Below are 22,614 nucleotides of genomic sequence, written 5' to 3'. Positions count from 1 at the left end.
ATGAGCTAAAGGCTTTATGTGATACTAAAAGTGTCCTAGGAGTCACATCATCTCAGACTCCCACAGAACAGTTGTTTCTCAAACTTGACTGATCATACGCTTGATGTAGGATGCTTATTAAAAATAACATAGATTCCCAATTTTCTTCTGGAACATCCAGTCCTTAAGATCTCAGGAAGGTCTGGGAATCTAAGACTTTTAACGAGTCCTCCAGTGATTCTTATGACCAGGCAAATGGGGGAATACTGCTCTGGAGAGCTGTTCGTTTCCTTAGGGCGGACTTTGACTGCCCTGGGCCTGTAAATTATGGCCTGCTCTCGTTAGAGATCAGTATCTGAGATCTGAAATGTCGAGAACTGTGCTTTGGGAGGACCATAAACAGGCACTCACGTACTACCAGACAATGGGACACTGAAACCTTCAAGATGTGTTTCCAGCAATTCTCCTTCTAGGAATTCATCCCGAGGGAATAGCAATGGCTGCACACAAAGCAATCCTGTGCCAAAGATGGAGAAAGAGGATGTCCAAATCTTTCTGTGCAATTAGCTAGAAGCACAGTCCTGCAGGACTGGCTGGGGTGAGACAAAGCCATGAGGGAGGACGCCTTCCTCTCCCTTCTCTCCCTGATCTGTCCAAGCCAGTGACCCCACCGAGGTGACATGGATTCCATCCTCTACCTGGGGCCCTTTTACTCACCCACGCTCTGGCATTTGCCTATGCAAAGCCCAGAACAGAGGGAGGGTATGGTGTGGCGAGGGCAATATGGGCTGGGAACCCTCACTGAGTTTTGGGTTTGCACTGGGATGGTATGTAAAGCCTCCTGCTAACTTTAACCTGCTGATTCTGGTACCATATGAGGTGCCTTTGGGTGAGGGAAGTTGACACCTCCTTATGGTCCAAATGTAGAACAAAGGTCAGCTGGGGAGTGGAGGTCAGGGAGGAGATCCCTCCCTGACTCCAGGCCTGGATGGTTTCTTTGTTTTCGTTTTCTCAGTTTTTCCCACTGCACCAAATAGCCTCCCTGTTAAGCAACCCCAATGAGTCTTCATAGCTTCTTAAGTGCCCTTCAACCCTTCCTAGGAATCATCTGGTCTTTTTCTTCTCTGTAGGTGGTGGCCAGCTCCAACCCTGGTGCTCTCTCCCCAGTGCCCCCACCACCATGGCCTCCAAAGATGCAAGCACGTGGCCTTCATTTCTCCTTTATGCCACAGACAGGCCCTCGCCAAAATGATAAATCTAGGAAAGTTAAGGTGCCCTGGAAAGGTTTTACATTCATGAGCTTAGTCTGTGTTTCCTCATTCCTTGATTTAAACAGAGTTAAACACTAGGCTCTGGCCCTTCTTTTCACCCCAACACTTCTCAGAAGTCCGAGTTCCAAAATTCACTCAGGTAACAGACCACCTGGAAATCATGGACTCCTTAAGGAAGCCTGCGAGTACTGATGCATCTAAGTCCATCACAGGAAAGTTGGGTCAGGACCCAGTCCTAGGTGAGATACAGGATGGCTCAGTTGTTAGTGCGCAGGCTCTGGGCTGGGCAAAACTTGAGTTGAATCCCACCTTTCACACTTACTAATTGCATGACTGTGGGAGAGCCACTCAGTCTCCGTGCAATGGACTGAACTGTGTTCCCACAAAATTCCTATGTTGGAGCCCTACCTCCGATAGTGACTGTATTTGGAGATAGAACCTTTAGGGAGGTAATTAAGGTTAAATGGGGTCATTAGGATGAAACCTTGATTCAATAGAACTGGTGTCCTTGTCAGAGGAAGTGACACCAGAGCTCTCGCTCTCTCTCCACGCACACGCAGAAGAAAGGCCGTGTGAGGACACAGCAAGAAGCTGACTGCAAGCCAGGAAGAGAGCTCTCACCAGAAACCAACCCTGATGGCACCTTGATCTTAGATTTCCAGCCTCCAGAACAGTGGAAAATAAATTTCTGTTTTTTAAACTACCCAGTCTGTGGTATTCTGTGATGGCAGCTTGAGCTGACTCATACACTTAGTTTGAAAAGCAAGGATATCTGAAAAGCAAGGATAAAACTAGTCCTTGCATCACGCAACTACTGTGACAATCCATTGAGGAAACACGCCTGTAATGCCTGCCTATTTAGTTTTGTGTGTGTATATGTGTTGTGTGTGTTTTAAAGTTTATTGGGGTGACAATGGTTAGTAAAGTTACATAGGTTTCCGGTGTACAATTCTGTATTATAATCATCTATATATCACACTGTGTGTTCACCACCCAGAGTCAGCTCTCCTTCCATCACCATATATTTGATCCCTGTTTAGTTTTCCTACAGCATCTTCAGCAACTGGAATAGTGGAAGTTTAGTAAATATCTCCTGAGTGAAAAAATATATCATCAAAAAGGAAGCTGTCAAAGTAAATATGAGTGCATATCTCTGAGCTTTTCACTAACCTCCATTTCATTGACATTGATCACCATTCACCAGCAAATGACAGCAGGCATAAAGGGTTTAAGGAAAGAGTCTGCAAGGACAGCTTCCTGGTTTTAACTGGATCTGCCCGCTAATGTCATGTCTTCTGTGGACTGGGAAAGGGCTTGGTATGGTTGATCTGTAGGCAAGTTTGAGCCTCTGGAAGGAGGGGACATTGATCAGAGGGCTGAAGGAAGCCAGATAGCCTTTGAACCCTGGTCCAGGGTTGGGCTGAAGGGGAGAGCCTTTCCTCCTGTGGGGCAGAGGGGCTGGAGACCACAACTGCGGGAGGCCCTGTGTGGGGAGCTGGGGTTGGGCCCTGGGAGTGGCATGGGGGAAGTTGGCCTGGGGTTGGAGGCCACAGCAGGCCCACCTTCCTGGTGCTTGTGGGATGCAAATAACAGGAACAATAGGGTCCCTGTCCCCAGGCCATTTGTAGCAGTGGCTGGGCTCCCTGGAGGCAGAACTCCTTTGCCTTGGCCATGGTGAGACTTAGTCCTGGGACAGCCTCAGGTGCACAGACCTGCCAGTACCTGGGGGCCAGGCCTCTGAGCAGGGAAAGTTGTCCAGTTACACTGACCACAGCCTTGTTCCTCTCCCTGACTCTTTCCAGGACAAGCTCAGGAGGAGCAAGCCCCGGTGAGTGTTCGGCTCCTCTCTTTCCTTCTGCCTTCCTTTCTTGCCTCCACTTGCCACCCCTTTGCTGGGCACAGCCATCTTTGGAGCTGTGCTGATTGTGCCTGGGCTCACCCCACATGCCCCATGAGACCATTCGCATACCTCAACCCACTGTGAGCACTAGGGCTTCCCTACTACTGGCTTCCCTGGGGCACCAATCATCGAGCTGTGTACCCCAGGGTACTAGCTCTGGCCCCCAGACTCTTCCTCCTGCTGCCCTGTCTCAGGCTGCTGTCACACAACTCCTGTGTCTGGCTGACACAAACTCAAGGGTCCCTTGGGCATACTTGACTAGAGTCCGATTACAGGTTGGGACCACCCCTTCCACCCCCAAGATGTGTAGGTAAGTGACACAGTGGGCAAGAGGGGCCCAGCTATAAGGGGTCCCCTGCAAGTCAAGTCTCCCCTCAGTCACAGTCCAGCACTGTCAAGGGGTCTAGCTCTCCCATGTGTCTTGTACAGAATTAGGGGTACATGGGGTGGAGGACTGGCATAGGTGCAACAGGCAGCTAGCTGGGAGGTGTCCTTGTTTCCAAAATGCCTGTCATTGGCGCTGCTGCAGTGTTGGAAAGGCCCATCATGAATGGTTCCTTGGAGCTGAATGAAGCATTGAGGCTCACTGTAGAAGTGCAGATGGTTTATTATATTGGGGAGAGAGAGTAACTCATTGTGCTAGAGAGGGGGTGGGCTGGCAGGAGATGAGGCCAGTCTCATCAGTCTCCTGTCAAGACTCCCCCGTTTGGAGAACGGATGCCCCCTGCCCATCTCCTCTGCCTGCCGCAGGGACCTCGAGACACAAGGTAAGTCCAGCTGCTGAGCCTGGGGTGGGAGGTGGGGGAGGGAGAGGCCACCACTGCTCCTGCACCTCTTCTACCTCCCTGTGCTCAGCACCCCATCCCGAAGGCCCAGGAGGAGGAGGAAGAGGAGGATAAATATGAGCTGCCCCCCTGTGAGGCTCTGCCCGTCAATCTAGCTCCTGCCCACCTTCCTGGCACTGAGGAGAGCTCTTTGTACCTGGGTGAGGGCTGGGAAGTGGAGGCAGAAAGATTGGGTGGCTGGGCTGGGCAGGAAGGTCCCCACAAGAGAACTGGGTGCAGGCCTGGGCTTTTTTCCATCTGTGCTGGGCAGCCAGGGGAGGCCTTAGCTGGCAGTCACTGAGGCCTTTCGGCTGGAGAGAGAGAGAGAGAGAGAGAGAGAGAGAGAGAGAGAGAGAGAGAGAGAGAGAGAGAGAGAAAGGAGGAGGAGGAGGAGGAGGAGGAGGGAGGGAGGAGAGGAGGAGAGGCTGGAAGGGCAGTGTAACCAAGGCAACAGTGGGGAAGCAGGAGGCCCAGCCTGGTCCCTAGAGCCTGGTGTTCTTCCTCTGAGATCCCAGCACATCTCAGCAAGAGTAGGGGTGCTCCCTGGGCTAGGCCAGATGGGGGCAGGGAAGTAGGCGGCCTCCAGTTGCCATGGAGACAGGGCTGTCAAGGTTTGCCAGCTAGGAGGGAAGGGAGGGACTGGAGGGAAGGAGGAGGAAATAGAGGGTAGGTGGGGGTGGGAGGAAAATGGCAACCTACATGGAAGGAACCCTGTGACCCACAATGCTTGGGGTCTTTTCCAGATCACTCTGGATCCCTGGGCCCATCCAAGTCACCACCACCGAAGCCCCAGCCCAAGATGGTGAATAGCCTCCCAAGTCACTCATTCCCCACCCGCCCCACCCCATGCTACCATTTCCCAGTGAGTAAATCTAAGACGCATCTCATTTGCAAGATTTCCCCACATGTGCACTCAAAAGGCCCCTGAAAAATTAGATGCATCAGAAGCCAGAGCCCTGTGAACAGCTGCTGCTCCCACCTGCCTGATTGGCTTCTTTCACTCCTCAGTCAGCATCACCCAGGACTCACCTTTCTTGCCTGAGCTGAGAAGGTGGGGGGGGGAAGGGAGACAAAACAGGCTCCGTTGCCCCTCAGTGGACCCTGGCGCCTGAGGACCCCTCCCTGCCTAGACAGCGATGAAATCCCTCACTCAGCTGCCAATCACTGCCAGCTCTCATTCCCACCAGGAGCCAGGAGCCCGCTATGGGCTTTGAAACCTACCACTGTCGTCATATACTTTATTGGAATAAAAAAAAATAAGGAGAGGTTCATAACAAAGAGCCACAGAATTGAGGCAAAGGGAAGAGTCGCCTCCTTTGTACACTAACTCCTGTGTTGCTGTGTTTTTTAACTTGCACAGATATAGATTGCCCTACTATCCTTGCCCTCCCAATGCCTCAGTTTCCCTTCCATACCCTGACCACACTGCCCATTGTGCCCGCAGTTGAAGACGCCACTGAGCCTGCAGGAGTCTGTGAAGCAGAGATTGCCCTCTGGGAGACGAGGTAACGGGGATGTCCTCTTTCCAGGGCTCACCCTCTCCCCTGCCCCGAGAAGGAGAATCAGGCCCCAGGGGGTACAGTTGAGCTGCCTTAAATTGGTCTCATGCTGAGCCTACTTACTGCTCCCCCCCAACTGGTCCTCATTTTTACCTGCCTATGTGCTCTTCAGGCAGGCAGTTGAAGAGAGTAGGGCCCCAGACATGAAATACTTTGCCTGAGATCATAGAAGCAGAGTCTGAGGGGCATCACAGGATGAAGAGATCTGATAGGCAACCTACTTTGTCTGGAGGACCCTCACTATTGAGACATATCTGGGTGTCATCCCCCATCGAGGGGGCCCTGGGGCCATCAGACTCTGATTCCAGCCATTTCATTATTGCCACCACTGCCCAGAGACTTTCCCCTACGGTAGGTGCCCAGAGGCCTATGACCCCGGAACACTGGATGTCAGGCCAGGGAAGGACCTCAGCCAGCATGTGTTTGTCTGAAAGTGACCCCAGGAGGGGCTGCCCCCTGGCCAAGCTCAGACTGCTAACCTGAGACACATTTATTTTTACATGTTCAGCTGTTGGTAAACCTCCATGACCTTGAGGGTAGTTTTGATTTTTAAAACAGTCTGAAGTCATTTGGAGCCAAGCTTGGCAAACGAGTTGGGAGGTAAAGTCAGACAACACCCTGGGGTCGTGAGGGTGGCCTTCTATCAGGGCTTCAAAGCTGGCTCTGAGGATACAGAGAAGTTCCAAGGATACTCCACTCTTCCAGCCTAAGTATCACTCAACTCCTTTCTCCCTACGCTCATGACTGGTGGTCCTCTCCTTTTCCTTCCAGAGCTGAGTGCATCAGCCCAAGGGGTGAGTGGCCCGTTCAATCCCTACCTCACACTCTAGGCTTCTGACTAGGAAGTTGGCAGGGTTGGGTTGGGGGCCTGGAAGGGCCAGGAAATGTCTCTGAAACCGAGGAAAAGGGGCCAGAGCCGAGTCCCTCCCTGTCTGCCATAGGCTCCTATCAGTTGTCCTGAGGTGCCACCAAGGGCTACTGGGAGGGCATTGCCCAGAGCTCCTCTTGGACACCCACATTCTCTGAGAGCTGGGGCCTGTGGGCACCTCTGAAGGGAAAGGTGCTCGTGGGGTGCCCCCTTCCATGCAAAGGAGCAATTTTAATCACCCCAGCTGGCTCCTCAAAAGAGGTCCACCTTGTGAGGGGGGAGCTAAGTGCCAATAGCGCCCCCAGTGACGGCTGTGCCCTCCCTCCCACTCACTTGTCAAACCCTTGGTCCCACATACCCCTCCCTAGGGGCCAGGCTCTGCGAAGAAACCTGATGAGGACATCTACCTGGAGTGCGAGCCCGGTCCAGGTGAACCACTGCCCTCTGCCTCCGACCCACCCGGGGCTGAGGCCCTTGCTGCTCACAGCACGGCACGTTCTCCTGGCTCCATCTTCTTCCCTCGTCTTCTCTCACCGCCGCCACCAACACACATTTGCCTTCAGACACCCACACGGACACACAGGCTTCCACCTCTGGGCAGGTTGATCTCACTGTACCTACGAGGGAGGGGACCCTTAGAGCAAGGGCTGTGTGGGCCTTCCCAGCTGGTTTGTTGCAACCTGGTTTCAAGGACTCCCAGCAAGCCGAGGCCGCAGAGAAGTGGCAGCTCGGCTGGTGTCCTCAGTCCCTCCCGCCTGGTTCCCGGCCCAGCCCGGTCTGTCCTCTGTTTTAGTCCCTGCCTTGCCTCAGACACTGGACTCCCAAGTCCTGATGGCCCCGGTCCCTCTGCCAAGGACATCAATAGTGCCCAGGTGAGTGTCCCAGCAGGTGTGTGTGTGTGTGTGTGTGTGTGTGTGTGTGTGTGTGTGTGTCAGAGAGAGAGAGAGAGAGAGAGAGAGAGAGAGAGAGAGAGAGAGAGAGAGGTGGGAGCACTCAGGCTTGACCCTGGGATCTCTGGGTTCACTGGGCCTTTCTTTTGAAGGAAGTAAAGACCCTGAGCTCTGGTCCCCAATTTGCTCCCCACAGGCCCACCACAGTCCCCCAGGAAGCTTGGAATGTAAGAAGCTAATGGTGGTGGGGGGGGGCAGTGAGTGGGGATAGAGGGAGGGAGTCTCAGGGTGGGACGTTAGGCCCAGGGAAGCAGGCCTGCAGGGCCGAGTCTCTTCTGACCAGATCTCCTGTGTCCCAGGGAACAGCGAATGTCACCTCTAAAGGTGAGTACAGGCATCTTCAGCATGAACCCTGAACCCCGAACCCCAGCAGTCCTGCCAGGGCCCACCACAACCACAGCCCTGAAGGCCATGGACTTCCTCCCAGACCCTATGGCCCACTTTGCTGATGCTCCTGCAGCTCTGCCTCCAGTTGAGAGCAGGCCTGAGGGGTCTGCTCTCGCAGACTTTCCAGGGTCTGCGCCAAAGCGGGAAGCTCCCAGCCTGACCTCATGATTACCCCTAATTTGGAGGTCACGCTTGGCCTAGCTGGTGGGTCTTACCAGAGCCCAAGACCTGGAGAAGAGGGCTGAAGCACTGGGTGCTCTGCTTTAGGTTTCAGGCCTATGCACATATCCCCTCCAAGCTCAAGACCCCTGAAACCCCTGCAGCCCAGGGCCCCAAGCTCTTTTGCCTAATCCTCTCCCAGCCCAGCACTATAACCTGCTTCTTCTAGCAGGGAGGAGATGTTCTCTTTCCTCTGTAACCCCCACCGGGAGCACCTCAGTTTCTGAGGTGAGGAGGGGCTGAGAGAGGGCTGGGGGTGGAGGTGCATTGGGAACCCTCTTGGGCTGGTGTTCACTCATTGAACACGTGTGTGCAGTGCCGTGCTGGGCACACGTCTTTATTCTGCTTGCATACATTCAGTCTGGGGAAGGCAGCTGTGAACACAAATAACTGTACCCTGGGTCCTCTGCTCCCCACCTCCTATCTAGTGGCCCTGCACACACATCTCTGAGCACGTCTGTGTGTGTGTGTGTGTGTGTGTGTGTGTGTGTGTGTACGTACAGGACGGCAGCCTGCTGGCTCAGCCTTGGTACTCAGGGAACTGTGACCGTTATGCTGTTGAAAGTGCCCTGCTCCGATGCCAAAAGGTAGGCAACCACAGAGCCCCTGAGCCTTCTTGGAACTCCTTCGGCTCATGGGCTGTGCCTCACTGAGCAGGCAGGGGGGCAGACAGGGCAAGGGGACGGGTCTGCCTATGGACGGTCAAGGCTGCGGGTGGACAGTTAGAAGACAAGGCTAATGGATGGGTCTCCTCCACAGGACGGGGCCTACACTGTGCGCCCCAGCTCAGGACCTCATGGCTCCCAGCCTCTCACCCTAGCAGTGCTTCTCCATGGCCGGGTCTTCAACATTCCCATCCGGCGGCTGGATGGTGGGCGCCACTATGCCCTGGGCCGAGAGGGCCGGAACCATGAGGAGGTGGGTGCTGGAGGAGGTAGGGGACTAAAGGGCAATGAGGACACAGCAGAGAAGTACCCTGGGCCCAGCTAGGAGTATTTGCCTAGGGAAAAACCCACATTCCATATTTTCCTGGAGTGGGTGAAAACAATAGTGGCCAGTGACCTGAATCCCTCCCCAGAGGTCCACCTTCTTCTGGGGGAGGCACTTCCTCCTGCATGGCTCAGGCTGCACAGGGCCTGGGTGGGGACATTTGTACCTGTAATGAACCAGCTGGCAGGAGGGCAGAGCCCAGGTAGTCCAGATTCTGTCTGTGCCAGGACTCAACTTGCACCCAGCACTTGCTGGGCTGCAAACTAGAGACAGTCACCGGCCACTCGGCTCCCCGTGCTAGAGGACGGGGCAGAGGCACATCCCCCGAGTGATTTCCATCTGGCCTTAGAAATATGAGCCTGGCAGACAACGTGCCCATAGGTGTAGTCACAGGAAAGTTGCACGAGGCCTGGAATCGGGCAGCAAAATGGCAGTGGAGCCTCATGGGACAAACAGGAAGGAAAATATTTGTAAAAATGTCAACAAGGCCCCTTGCCAGAGGCCGGCAGTTCCGTCAGGAAGTTTCTCCCAGCATGAGGCTCCCGGGACTCACTGATGCCCTGCCTCTCCGTCCAGCGCTTCTCCTCTGTGGCTGCCATGGTCCAGCACTACATGCAGCACACCCTGCCCCTGGTGGACAGACACAGCGGCAGCCGTCAACTCACCTGTCTGCTCTTCCCCATCAAGCCCTGACGCCCCAGCAGATGTCCACACCCACCTCCGGCCCCATCAGTTGCTTCTTGCCCAGTCCGCCTAGCTGGGCTGTCTCCCTCTCCCCTCTCCCAGGTCTCCACCCCTCCACACCCTCCCCATCCCTTGCCCCAGTCCCTGCGGGCCCAGATGAGAGGCACTGAAACGTTGCCCAGAGACAGAAAAGGTCCCTGAGACCCCATACCATGCTCACCCAGAGCCTCGCCCTGCACTCCCTGCTGCATGTCCAAGGCTGAAAAGCAAGGGTCGGGCAGGGCCCCCATTCCCAGCTCCCAAGAATGGCTGTGTCTACCCTGTTACTAGGGCCTCCCAAGTGGCTCAAGGATGAAGGCCTCCTGGGGAAACTGAGCCTCTTGGGAACAGCTCAGGCACTGCTGGGACACAAAGAGAATCCTCTCACATTTTCTTGGGGGCTTAACACAGGTTGGGCATTAGGAGGGATTTGGTTGCCCTGCATGTAGTTCACTTTCAATAAATATTTGTTGAACAAATTCTTGAATTTGCTGAGTGAAGGAGAGGTGGCCTCCAGGAGGCTCCAAGGTTTTCAAATGCCCCAGGGCACAAACTAGGCCTATGAGTGACAGAGCAGTGGTGGCAAGGGCAGAAAGCAGCAGCCCCCTTTGTGCCCACTGACTGCGCATTTGCCTGTAGATGGGGGTGGGGGTTGTCGGAGAGGGTACCGGAGGGATGTTCGGTGCTGGCTCCGCCACCCCATTAAATGATGAGAATGGAGTTAAGTACTTTTCCACCACCTGTTTACCGCACAGTGTGCCTCCAGGGAGGGAGGCGCCTGCTTTTGCTCACTTGGTGTTGTCTGGAGTAGGGGAGACAGGCGGACTCCAGGAAAGTACTGGATCCTGGGCACGCCGGTCCTGGGAGCACACGCTAAGGAAGGCTCAGCGGCGGCCCCCCGGGAGGACGAGAGGCCCAGCGGGCTCCCGGGTTCGGGGCTCCGAGCGAGGCGGCGGGGTGGGGGGGGGGGCGGGGCGGGGCGCGCTGGGACCGAGGGTGGGGGCGTCGGGCCTGGCGGGGCGCCGGGAACACCCGGAGCCGGAAGCGCCATGTGACCATGACTCCGCAGAAACAAAGGCGGCTCTGGGGCCGCCCAGCGTTCGGGCTGGCTCCGAAGACCCGCACTCCCGACACCCGCCGACCTCCGTGCCCACCTCCCGAAGGCTCCCGGGTTCTGACCCCGCGGGAGGATCCACATTCCACCCAGGCCCGGGGCCCGGAGCGCGGGAGGCGGGACAGACGGAGCGACGGGGAGGGGACGGCTGAGGACACCATGGAATGAATGCAAGTGGGAGGCTGGGGGTAGGGGGCGATCTCGGGTCCAGGCTGGCCCAGAGGGCATCGAAAGTTGCCATCGTCGCTGTTGCTCTGACAAATTACTCTCTCTGAGCCTTGGTTTCTGTTACAGAGGTGAAGATAATCGTCCCTACGCAATCATCCCAGGGTTAGGAGGCTTAAGTGAGGCTTTCCATGTAAAGGGCCTGATGGGCAGTACTCTAGCTGCTCTCTTCCAAATGAGTATGTGAATTAGGGTCAATGAACTGCCTCTTTCAAGTCACTGCAGGGGTGTAGTTTCCTGCCAGGGCAGCAGGAAGAGGAGCAGGATGGGGCAGCTGGTACAGGGCAGGGTGAGGGCGGCCCTGCTGTATGGGTGTGGGAGGAGGGGATTAGCAGCTGGGAGCTGGAGCACAAGCAGGGGACAGGAGACCCCAGGACAGCGTCCCTGTGAGTCAGCTCTGTTAGCCCGCTCTGGCTCCCTCTACACTTCCCCAGCCTCACTCCGTGACTCAAGGGTGGTGACTCAAGGGTGCAGTGGCCCTCACAAGGATTGTTGGCTTGGTCCAAGCTGGGGGGGTACTAACTTTAAGGAACTAGCCTCCATTCTTTCCCTCCTTGGGAAAAAAAGGGGGAAGGAGTAGTCCAGGCCGTGGGGACAGTCTGCAACAAGGGACCCTGAATGCCCAAAAGAGCAGCCTCCTCGGCCTGCAGTTCTACACGTAGATGTCCTCTTTTCCAAGAAAGCTTCATGGTTCCCCCAGCCTGGGCTCAGGCACTTAGGACATCCCCTAGCAATGGCCTTTTCACTCCCAGGAAAGGACCAACTCTACCTACTGGCCACCATTGTGTATCAGGGCCTGGAATATAGTAGGTGCCAAATATTTGTTGAGTCACCGAATAGATCAAGTCTACCCTGGATTCCTCTAAAGCTCATAACATTCTTCTATCAGGGCTTCCATTGTTAAGAGAAAAGTCTAAGCCAGTGCTTAGACTGTTTCTAATAGAAGTTTCTGTGATGATGGAACATTCTATATATACATTGTCCAGTACAGTAGCCAAGTATAAGAGGTTATCAAGCACTTGAAATATTACTAATATGACTGAGGCATTGAATATTTAATAATAATTTAATTATTTTAACTAATTTAAATAGCCACATGTGGTTCAGGCTATCCTATTATTCCAAGTCTTTTGCCTTCCCAAAAGTGAGGGGCAGTGATGAGAAAGAAAGTTGGTCTGGAGGAGCCTGGAAGGCCACCATAATGAGTGAGCAAAGGGAAGCCACTGAAGCGCTGAGCAGGGGTGGGTGCAGGAGGAATGCTATTTCAGGAGGATTGTCATAGCTGTGAAGTGCTAAATGGGTAGAAGGCAGCATAGAGGCAAGGAGAACAGTTAGGGGCTGCAGTTATTTCAGTGATTCAGGTGAGAGATGACACCCCTTGTTTTTTTTACCATGCCCATGTCCCTCCAAACATCCCATCCCCATTTCCTCTCACCCAACAGGCCAGACTCCAGAAAATTCCAGGGAGAGTCACCAACTAGGGGATCAAGTCTTGGAGTAATCCTATTTGGTGAAGAAGCCCATATATTACTGAGAGTGATTTCCTGTCTCCATTGGCCAGGAAGGGCCTGTAGGACTGGGGGAGCCAAGGAACTGTGTAGTGGAAAGGGCATGAAAGCCGTGGTTACGTACTCTGGCAAAAGACCACACCTGCTGGGGTGAGAGTGTGCTCAATGCAACCATCTAAAGAGTCAGACTGACCTTGGGAAAACCTGGGCTCTGGAGTCCAAAGGACCCAAGTTTGAATTTGGCTTGGTTATTCATTGCCTGCATGCCTTAACCTCTCTTCACTTTTAAAACCGGTCTAATAATACCGACTTCTTAGGGTTGCTGTGAGAATGAGAAATGATGTGTATGAGATAAACAGTCTAACAGAGCCTGACACATAGTGGAGCCAAATAAGTCACACCTAATAATAATCCTAACTGAATAGGCCTAGCCTGGTTCTGGTCCCACCTGCGTGCTCCATGTTCAAGGGCTCCTGGTGACTTGGGCTTCCCCAAAACACACACATACACATGTGACCTTTAGGTATTATAAGTATTGTGATTGCCATTTTGTTTGCACATCTGGCTTTCCCATCCCCCTGCTCCTGGTAACACTACCCACTTCCCCCACCATAGGACCAGGCAAGTGATCTCGGTCTGGCTAGGACCGAAGCAGGACTAGTCAAAACTTCTCTGAGATGCACATATTAATGTTGAGAGAGAGAAGCCCCCCTTCCCAACCTGAGTTTGGGCTGCAAATGGCCACCTTCCCTGCCACATGGACAGAGCCTGTCTACAGAAGTCAGGAAAAGACAAGGAGGAAAATAGTCTTGGAGGTGTTGGGTCCTGCGCCAAGGTCCTGGCCTTTGCTGTAGTGCCCCTCCTGGCTGTGTGAGCTAGAAATTTCTTTTTTGGTTTACATTAGTGAGAGTATGGCTTCTGATATTTGTAAAGAAAATGCCTGCTTGGTACAGGCACTTAAAGTTTACGTCAACAAAGGAGTTGCCTAAAGCACAGAGTTAGTGGTAGAACCAGAAGTCAGACTTGTCTGGCTGGCTCTAGGGCCACCATAAATTATACAAAATATGGTTCACAGAATTTATTGAGCGCATACTCTGTGCCACACACCAACTAGCATCTTGTTCCTCCTCCACACCTACTAAAGGGCTTCCCCTCCCGACCTTCACTCCCACACTCTAAGGACCCTTGAGTCAGGGGATGTAAAAAACATCCCTTCTCCACCAGGATACTCATTGTCTTTCCAGAACCAATACTCCCAGAAGCCTCCTCAGGTGCCAAGTATGTGAGAGGAGTCAGCCACCTGCCAGCCTACCTACCTACCCACTCTCCTTGCCTACCTACCTACCTGCCTTGGTCTGCTCAGCAGAGACTAAGTCCTAGCTCTGGCCCAGGCCCCCTGGCAGAGATCATGCCTACACCCCACTGTGAGCGGCTGTGATCCTGCTGCCCTCATGGCCACAGTGACTGTTTATGGGGATATTGGGGTCATTTAAAAATTACTTTTGATCTCAATTCTCCCAGATGTTCTCTTTCTCTGCTTTGCAAATCTGGTTGTGTAGAGAAAGGGGTGTTGGGAGCAGGACTTCAGAATCGTGGTTTCCAAATCTGGTCTTCAGAACAACCATGGACCATGATGATGATGTCACCAGTCAGTGACAAAAAGAGAAAAATACAACCTGTGGAAAGAGCTTTTTTTCTGGAGCAAAGGCTGATCCTTTAAGGGAAATAGAATTCTAATGTTTTGGTTTTAAGTTACACTCTCTTTCAGGTCACTTGATTTGGCTGGGCCTCATCTTTAAAATGGGGTGGGAAAGGCAGATAACCTTGGAAGGCCTTTCCAGCTCCAATATTCCAAGATGGTCGGGGACCTGGGCCAAGTACACTGCTGCCTGAGTTTCTGTCTCTCTCACACAGTCTGGCCTGCCGCCCCCACACTCTCTATCCCCACCCGCAGACGCTCCCTGCTCAGCCCCACCAGGTTGGTCCTCTCAGTTGAGCTCTCCCTTGTGCTCCTTGGAGAAGTGGACCCTTCGCAGTGTGCTCGGATTAAATGATAACCCAGGAGAGAGAGTTTATAAAGGCAAAGGGGTTTTGAATAGCCTAATGTTTGTGGCGAGAAAATGAGTGGACCAAGCACAGCCTCCATTTAGGCCTGGAAGTTAGAAGGACAGAGGTCAGAGAGTAGGGGCAAAACCCAAGAACAAACACCAAGGGGGCTGGGTAGGGGAAAGCATTGAAAGAGATTCAAGTTCTGGCCAAAGAATGGCATTGCAGACTCCAGCATCTGAGCTGGGAGCCATAGGCCCATTTTGTCCTGTCCCCTCATGTTACAGACAAGGAAATTAAGGCTCAGGGAGGGGAGAGGAGTCTGTAATGGGGGGCGGGGGGATGTACACTTTTTTCTCTCACCACCCAAGCTGGGAGTAAGCACTGGAGATGGAAAGCAATTGAGGGAGATTTGGAAACTGAGTCCAGGAGAGGCCAGAAGCACTAAGTTGGGGTGATTCAGGCCCCAGACCCTCCATGAGCCCCATGTCCCTGCTCCCCAGGCTGCTCGCTCTGCTCCTTCTCAGTTCTCCTTTCTGTTGCCCACAGCCCTCAGCTCAGCTCTCAGGATATCACAGACAGTGGTCCCAGTGGGCTTGGAGCAGGAGGCTTGCAGGAAAGCACTGCCCAAAGTGTGAGGGGGGCCAAGGGGTGCCCTCCAGAATGCCCAGAAACCCCACGTGCTCTTGTGGCTCTGAGAAGAGGGAAGATGAAGGGGGACCGTCATTGCACTTACACAGAACAGACTCCTCCCAAACACATACACTTTTGCACTCCAAGGGCACTCAGGGACAGACAAGGTGTCAGGCAGCTCTCACGGATTCTATAATCCCTAAACACGGGGGCTCCAGGGAAAAAAACAGAACCAGAAGACCACGGTGAACCTCCTGTCACATTCAACCCTGCGATGAATCATGAATCAATCAAGCGTGAGATGAAAGGCCACACTGAACGTCTCCCGGACACACTTCTGCACATGTCTATAGCACCTGCACCTATTGGTAGAGGGTGATTTTTTAGGCGGTGATGTCAGGAGCCAGAGAGGAAACAATGCCATAGTCCCCAAATCAATCTGGGAAATGCGATGCCATCAGCTTTAGGAAGGCTTCCAGCAAACAGACCTTGGACAGGCTGAGGGATCTCCCAGGGCCCTCAGCTGTTGCCTGCCCTTGATAACACAGGACATTTGCTGCCTGGGAAGCTGGAAGCTTGGGCAGCTGGGTGACCTGGAGATGGAGGGCCCAAGGAGCCCCAGCCTTGACTGCTTCGCCTTGCTACCCTCTCCCTGAGAGCAAGAGGCGAGACCAGGAGGCTCCTGGGAGCCTCTGCCTAATTCCCAGGGTCTGGCAGTCAGCACTGCAGCTGATGCAAGGCCAGGGGTGGGTGAACTCAGCCTGTCTCCAGCACACAGCTTCTTGCACCCCACTGCATCTTAGAAAACACACTTGTTCATTCCCCTCTGCCTTAGCCTTCCTATATTCCTTCTGGAAGCAGAGCAGGGTCACCCAAGTTCCTGAGAGAAGATGCTGCTTGGGGCTGGGGTGGCGCTGAGCATTTCTCAGTCAACCCTGTTTCCCTATAACGGGCAGCCCACAAGCAGTGTTGGACTTGGAGCCCTGCTGTGGGGACAGAATCCTAGAGAGCAGTTTCCAGGCTCTCAGCCTCACGTGGAAATGTGCTGGCTTGGGTAGTAGGTGGCCATCAGCTGTGGCTAGTTGGCCGTCAGCTGTTACCGGTTAGCCATTAGCCACTAACATAATTGCCGTGGCTACGCTAGCAAGCGTGGATTGCGGATTGCAGAGAGGCAGATTGCAGTTAGCAAGTGAGGTTGGTTGACAGAGAAGCTGACGGCGGGTTGCGGATTGTGTGGCTCCTGCTTCCTGTGTCTCCAACCCAGCTGCCAGCGAGACTACAGTGGTATGACTTTGCTATCTATGGCTCCGTGGGTGTTCCTTTTTGGAACACCCACTATGTCCTGCGTTCTTATGTGGAAAGCAGGATCAAAGACCCTGCATGACATCTGCCTCCAAGAAACCTGTCCAGTGGAAATGGAGGGCCTGGGAACCCCTTGGCCCTCAGGCTCTGCCCACACCAGCCCACTGGGAAGAGGTCAGATGGCCCCAGGAAGTCTCTACACCCTCTTATCCCACGAGAAGGGTGGACCTTCTTCCACCTACCCTCACCTCTCACTCTTGATGCCCAGGCCCAAGGTGGGAATGCCAGGGCCTACCACCTTTTCGAGGACCCTCGAGACATTATCAGCTCAGGCTGAGAATCCATTCAGCTCCTATTTAATAAAGCAGATAACAATAACACAGGTAACATGTGTGTCTCCTTTTGCAAAGTGCTTTAATAAATAATTAGTGCTTCAAGTGCTTCAAGTGACCCTAGTGACAGTGCTGTGATGTAGGGAGGCCCTATGTGAAGAAGCTGAGGCCCGGAGAGTTCGAGCAGTAGAACCCGGAGTTACGCCTGCAGAGTCTTCCCACGTCCTGTGCTGCCTTAGTCCTGTCCCACAGGCATGCATCTGAGCAGGAAGCAGGCTCCCGTGGACAGGCTTGCTTGTCATTGAAGACCCAGTTTAGACAGGAACTTTCCTCAGGGGAAGGGGGAGAACGTGGGAAAGCCTAGGAGAATAGGGCTTGTGGATTTGGGGTAGAGGCTTGGGGGCCAAGTCTGCCTGGGAAGGCCTGACAACGTTCTGGGGAACGTTCTGGGGAACATTGAGTTCCGGGGGGACATACTTGGACCACTGGAGTTGCAGTCCCTGCTGCTCACTCAAAGTCTCCTTGGTCACACTGACCTTGGGCGGGCACCAGCTGGGTTCAGGCTGCTGCCTGCAGCGGAGGTAGGCTTCAGGACTGGGCCCTCCGGTTCTGGCCAGGACCAGTGGCAATGGCCGTCGCTGGCCTCCCCGTTGATACCAAGATCAAATGAGGCCTTCCTTGTTGTCTGCCCTTGGACCTGCCCTTTCCCCTCGGCCATGCCAGACCCTCTCTGGGTGGCCATCTACACATCTTCATGACCCTTGTCCACACTCCCAGCACTTCCTGTTGCTGACACAACTTCTGAGGCAGGTGAGCACACAGTGCCCTGTGCTGGAAGGTACAGCCTGTACCAACTGCATCTGCCCCTCCCCGACTCGGGCTCTCGGGCCTGGCAGGAAAGCCTATGATGGAGCTGGAGGCAAGGAGGGAGACAGGTGTGCACTTCTCATTGGAAGGACTCAGGTGAGACACGTAGCTCCAGGAGCCACACAAGGCCTGGCCTGCAGGGCGCTCCACGCCTCTTCGTCAACTCTCCTATCCTTTCACCGACCCCTCATGGTCAGAGAAGGGGGATCTAAAGGAGAAAACCCAATGGAAGACCAGCTTCTGGCTCTGCCCCAACCTTGAACCAATCCCGAGAACCACTAGAATCATTTCTAAGTTTGACGTATATTTTTTATTAGATATTACAATCACATGGTATTAAATTAAAAATGTGTAAAAGAGTCTAAGACAGAGAAAAACAAGTATCCCTCCCATACCTTTTGCCCAGCTGCTCTGTTCTCGTCCCAGAAGAAAAGCAGTGTTACCAGTTTCTTGTGTATTTTTCCAGAGATAGGCTAGATTAACCATTGGATTTTTGATTATCAGTACGGATATAGCAAGGTCACATCTTGCTTAACTTTTCTGCTTGGGGTGAGGAAGGAGAAAGCCACCTGCTTTGAGCATTCCTTGAGAATGGACAGGAAGTGGCCAGAGATAAAACTTCCCACGGCAAGCCCACGGTCCAGTTTCTCTATCCTTCACTACCCCTCCACCTGTTACTTCACTGGATGCCCGAGGCAGAGGCGAAGAGGATAGATGACACTGGCTTCTCTTCTTAGACAGGGAAGCTGAGGAGCCAAGATGTTAAGGAGACTCGAGGACACATAACTAGCTGGGACATCCCGGTTTTCCCACACCATCACCCCACCTCCCTAATATCGCCCCTTTGCCTTGAGTTCTTAAATGTCCCTTTGCCAAAACTGGACATTTATGACTCTCAAGGGCAGGGTCAAGGACACTTCTTCTGTCACCCACTCTGAGCTGGACTCCGAGCGAGACCCTGTGCAGTCCCTCAGCAGTGGTCAGCAGAGTAGCCTGAATCAAGAAAGAGAAGCAGAGGGTGTGCTGTTCTCCCAGTGGCACCCCAACGTCCTGAAACGTACTGCCTGGACTCACACACATCCCTGAGCACCAAACTCACTTACCCGTAGGTCTGTGCCTCATTACTTCTTTTGCTAATGCCTCTGTTCAGAAAGGTAAGGTTGTGGGCTGACTCCCCAGGTGCAGAATCATCCTGAGGTGGAACATTCTGTACCTTGCCAATGAACCGTACAGAGTGTTGGAAATTACAACTGGATGACAAAAAGAGATTGTCCCTCTATGAATGCAAACTGCACAGTTCTCTAGCTCAAGAGGCTGACTTCCTCTGTGATCCTCGCCCCCTCCCAATTCCTTTCCATGCCCACCTCTAGATCCTTGGGGTTTCTCTGGGCTGAGCCCTGGTCCATCTTCCCATTCTGTCTTTTATGTACAGGCTCCCTGCAGCAAAGCAGGCCTCTCTCTGAAGATCACAGAGTGCCCAGATGAGAGGTTTTCAGAAACAGGGTAATAAGAAGGCACAGTGGCTTCAGAAGGTATGAGCTGTGCTTGTTTAGTGAGGCAACAGAAACAAGGGGAGACGATTTATTTCAGAGAACAGGAAGTATCTGCCATGGCTGGTTTGTGAATTCAGGCTCAGTTCTAGGGTGATTGTCAGGATGTCAGTGCAGTGAGGGACCCTGGGAGGGAGGGGCTGGCAGGGAGGCCTGTGGACCAAAGGGGCTGCAACCTTGAGAGACTCAGAAGGCCAGGCTGCTGGATGGAGAACAGGTAGAAGTAGGGGAGCTGGAATCAAAGACATGCCCAAGGTCACAGAGTGAGGGGCAAAACCGGGATTCAAGCCCAGGTCTGAATTAACCAGGACCTGTAACCACTGTGCTTTCTACCCCTTGATCCTCCCACGACCAAACACCTGGCTACGCCCAACTGCGGCCTTCCTCATCAGTGTCCTGCCCTTTAGCCTCTCCCTAGCTTCAATCCGTTCTTTAGAAAACATAATAAGATTTATGTTCTTTGTAGTATTATAGCATAACACACGCTTAGCCTAGAAAATATTTTTAAATAGTAGAAAAATAATTACAAATTGCCCAGAATCCAGAGACCACTGTGGCTACTATGTTATTTTATTCCAGACTTTTCTATGACATCTGTGCAGAATGGAATCATTATAATCCAGGCCACTTGTCACAAAATTCTTGGTTCTAATCCCAACATCAGAAGCAAACACATAGAAATGGGCATAGAAAGATAGCCAGGCTTTGGAGAGAAGACACATAGAGAGAAGTCTCCCCAGGCAGGGGCAGACAAGTAGGAATGGACCAGAAGGATCTGAGGGAGTGGAGGTGGCTGTCTCAGCAGGAACACCGGGGCAAATGAGAGGTAGAGTCAGGTGGGAGGAAGGTATGGAGAGCTACGAACAGTAACTGAGGCTGTGGAATTTGAAGTCAACAAAGGAAACTTCCAAAGACACCTGCGTGGGAGGTGGAGGTACTAGACGTAAAGAGACCATTTAGGGATAAAGGGTTCTTATCAGAGGTAATTCAGAGGCAGAGGCGACTGCCCTGGATGTGGAGGCCCTACGAAAGGGAAGGGTCAGAGATCACTCCCAAGGTGGCGAAAGGGAAGAGTCAGAGATCACTCCCAAGGTGACCGGATGAAGAGTGGTAGGTTTTATGAAGAAGGACTCGATTCTGGATGTTGACAGTTGGTAGGGAGCAGTCGTGCAAACTACAGTGTCCTAAGGGAGATTGTAAATGCAGACATGTCCCCAAGAAGGAGAGACTGCTGAGGGGAAGAGAGGGGAAAGTGAGCATAGGACATTTTCTAGACAAGACCCTCTGCAGACCCTTTACTGTAGTCACCTGCCTGGTCTGTAGGAGCCACCACACCCCAGGCCTGCCTGCCTCCTCCTTCAGAAAGGCCTTCCACTTGTGATGGAGCTGTGCCTTCTCCAGCAGTAACGGTCCACTACACCACATAGCTTGCCCCCATAACGTGGGCTGCAGCCTTCCCTGATGGGTTCCTATGTCTTGTTCTCTGGTGGGCACACAGCAGGAACTCCACAAATGCTCCATTAACTTCACTTCCCTTTTCCGTTCTTTTCTCGCCATTCAATTCCTGACTCTGTCAGCTTCACTCTCTGCTGATGGGCAAGCTTGACTGAGAGTCGTAGGTAACCTTGGGGTATTCATGTCAAATATTGCTGATTGGGGCCTGGCAAAGCTGTGGAGGGCTGTTTTCTAGTATAGGTTCATCTAACAACTACCCAGATCAGCTTTAACGTGCCCACGCATCACCTGGGGTTCTTGTGAAAATGCAGGTTCTAATTCTGGTGGCCAGAGAGCCTGTTTCTGATGAGCTCCCATGTGGTACTGATGGATTGCACTTGGAGAAATAAGGACCTGGGTGCCCTGGGGTAGTCAGTTTAATCCCTCTTGGCCCCAGTTTTCTCATTTGCCAAATAGGATTCTGACCACTGAGTTTGTTTTCATGAAAGTAAAACAAAAGCCAAAGGCATTGAACAAATGTCAGATGTCACCATCTATCTCCTGTAGTGCTGCCAGGATGAATGTGATAAAATACACAAAAGGCCGTAGCAGATGCGTTAGCTGCTTCGCCTTCAGAAGCAATGATCTAATACCAAGTGAAAGACGCTAAGAGAGACCACTTCCAAATTTTAGGCAAAGGATCACTCTGAGCTGGGGTGGAAGCAGGAGAATAGAAAGGAGGGAAGGAATTAGGGGCACAGGCCTGGGCCTTTCCAAGGGAAACCAACCCCCACCCCCAACAAGCAAAACTGTTCCTAGAAGCCAGTCAGAGTTCCCATGCTCTATCCTTAGCCCACCAACTCAGCTCCTAGGGTTGCTCTTGGCTCATGACTCTAACTCTTATGCTTGCTCCACTGTCTGACCCCTCTTACGCTGGGAATCTGGTATGGACTTTAACAATATCTCCTCATCTCCTCCCATTGCCCCAATCTTGTCCCATCATCTTGTCACCGCTGTTATGCAGCACTTTTGATGCTCGTGACAGACTTCCATGCCGACACCAGCCTGTTCCAGCTGGGGTTCCATTCTGCCTGACCTATGTGACAGGTAGTACACCCACTGTCATCTCACAGCCAGTTAAAATGGATGAGTATGAAAGCTATTACCAGCAGTAGTGACTATGCCGTGGTGAGTAACTTGTACCTGTGCCAAGGGACAGGTAGGAGTTGAAAATCACTCCTAGGTTTCCAGCCTGGAGGCGGAGGAATGATGAGATCAATTTGGAACAGTGAGCTTTAGGGCCAGCATTGGTCAAAAAGCAGAGTGTCACTTTCTCTCAGGAAGGTAGATGTGTGGGACTGGAGTTACCAGAGAGATCAGGTGACAGTGAGGGGTTAGAGACCCCCATATAGATGTAATTGCTGAATCTGTATGGAGAGCAAAGAACAGACCACTGAAGATGAGACATTTGGGAACATCTCTGTCATCCTGGGAAGCCAAAATAAATTCTCAGGAGAGGGTCAGTCTGACCAGATTCTCAAACAGACTGTGTTCACCTCCAGGTCCTAAATGGCTTCCACCCAGGCCCTATTGTGCAGGGGGCTAGAGGAAAGCAGGCAGGAGGACAACTGACCCTGGGCCTCTTTTACAACCTGTACTCGCGTCAGAGTTTCTCCCTAGGCTTTCCCTTTGCGGTGCCCTCTTGGAGATTTCCCCAGGGTCCCTCTGCCTGCTCCAGCTTTGTGTGTGTAGACCCTTTTCTCCCTCATCTAATCCAGTAGCAGCAGAGACTCAGAGATACTTAGCGCCTACTCCAAGAGCTCCATGAGGGGACCCTCTCTCCTTTTCCCCCTCCCTCTCATTTCTGCCTTCATTATGACTGACCAAAAAGATGAGTAAAACAAAAAGAGCCCCAGATTTCAATCTTCTGTTT

The 22,614-nt window shown here is 52.9% G+C and overlaps 2 protein-coding genes across 6 annotated transcripts in view; one reads left to right on the top strand and one right to left on the bottom strand.

Annotated features, from left to right (window-relative positions):
* The window catches only part of CAPG (capping actin protein, gelsolin like), a gene marked incomplete at its 5' end in the record, with an annotated part of 104,751 nt that overhangs the window by 27,665 nt on the left and 54,472 nt on the right, over positions 1–22,614 (bottom strand). The gene's annotated exons all lie outside the window — the stretch shown is intronic.
* On the top strand, positions 3,752–10,115 carry SH2D6 (SH2 domain containing 6). Of its 5 annotated transcripts, none has more exons than XM_081068303.1 (13): positions 3,752–3,917; positions 4,006–4,135; positions 4,718–4,836; positions 5,419–5,479; positions 6,305–6,327; positions 6,770–6,830; positions 7,195–7,273; positions 7,488–7,518; positions 7,651–7,675; positions 8,130–8,185; positions 8,461–8,544; positions 8,717–8,875; positions 9,524–10,115. In XM_081068303.1, the coding sequence occupies exons 1-13, from the start codon at positions 3,816–3,818 to the stop codon at positions 9,638–9,640; spliced, it is 1,047 nt and encodes a 348-aa protein (XP_080924429.1). In that variant the 5' UTR covers positions 3,752–3,815; the 3' UTR covers positions 9,641–10,115. The 5 variants fall into 5 exon arrangements, with proteins under 5 accessions (XP_080924429.1, XP_080924427.1, XP_080924426.1 ...); XM_081068301.1 differs by having other exon boundaries at positions 7,093–7,273; XM_081068300.1 differs by lacking the exon at positions 8,130–8,185 and having other exon boundaries at positions 4,718–4,776; positions 6,770–7,273; positions 7,635–7,675.

This window comes from Rhinolophus hipposideros (genome assembly GCF_964194185.1).
Source record: "Rhinolophus hipposideros genome assembly, chromosome: 12".
Classification (NCBI taxonomy): domain Eukaryota; kingdom Metazoa; phylum Chordata; class Mammalia; order Chiroptera; family Rhinolophidae; genus Rhinolophus; species Rhinolophus hipposideros.
Note: the sequence above shows the minus strand (reverse complement) of the source record. Positions and strands in the feature narration are given on the sequence as shown.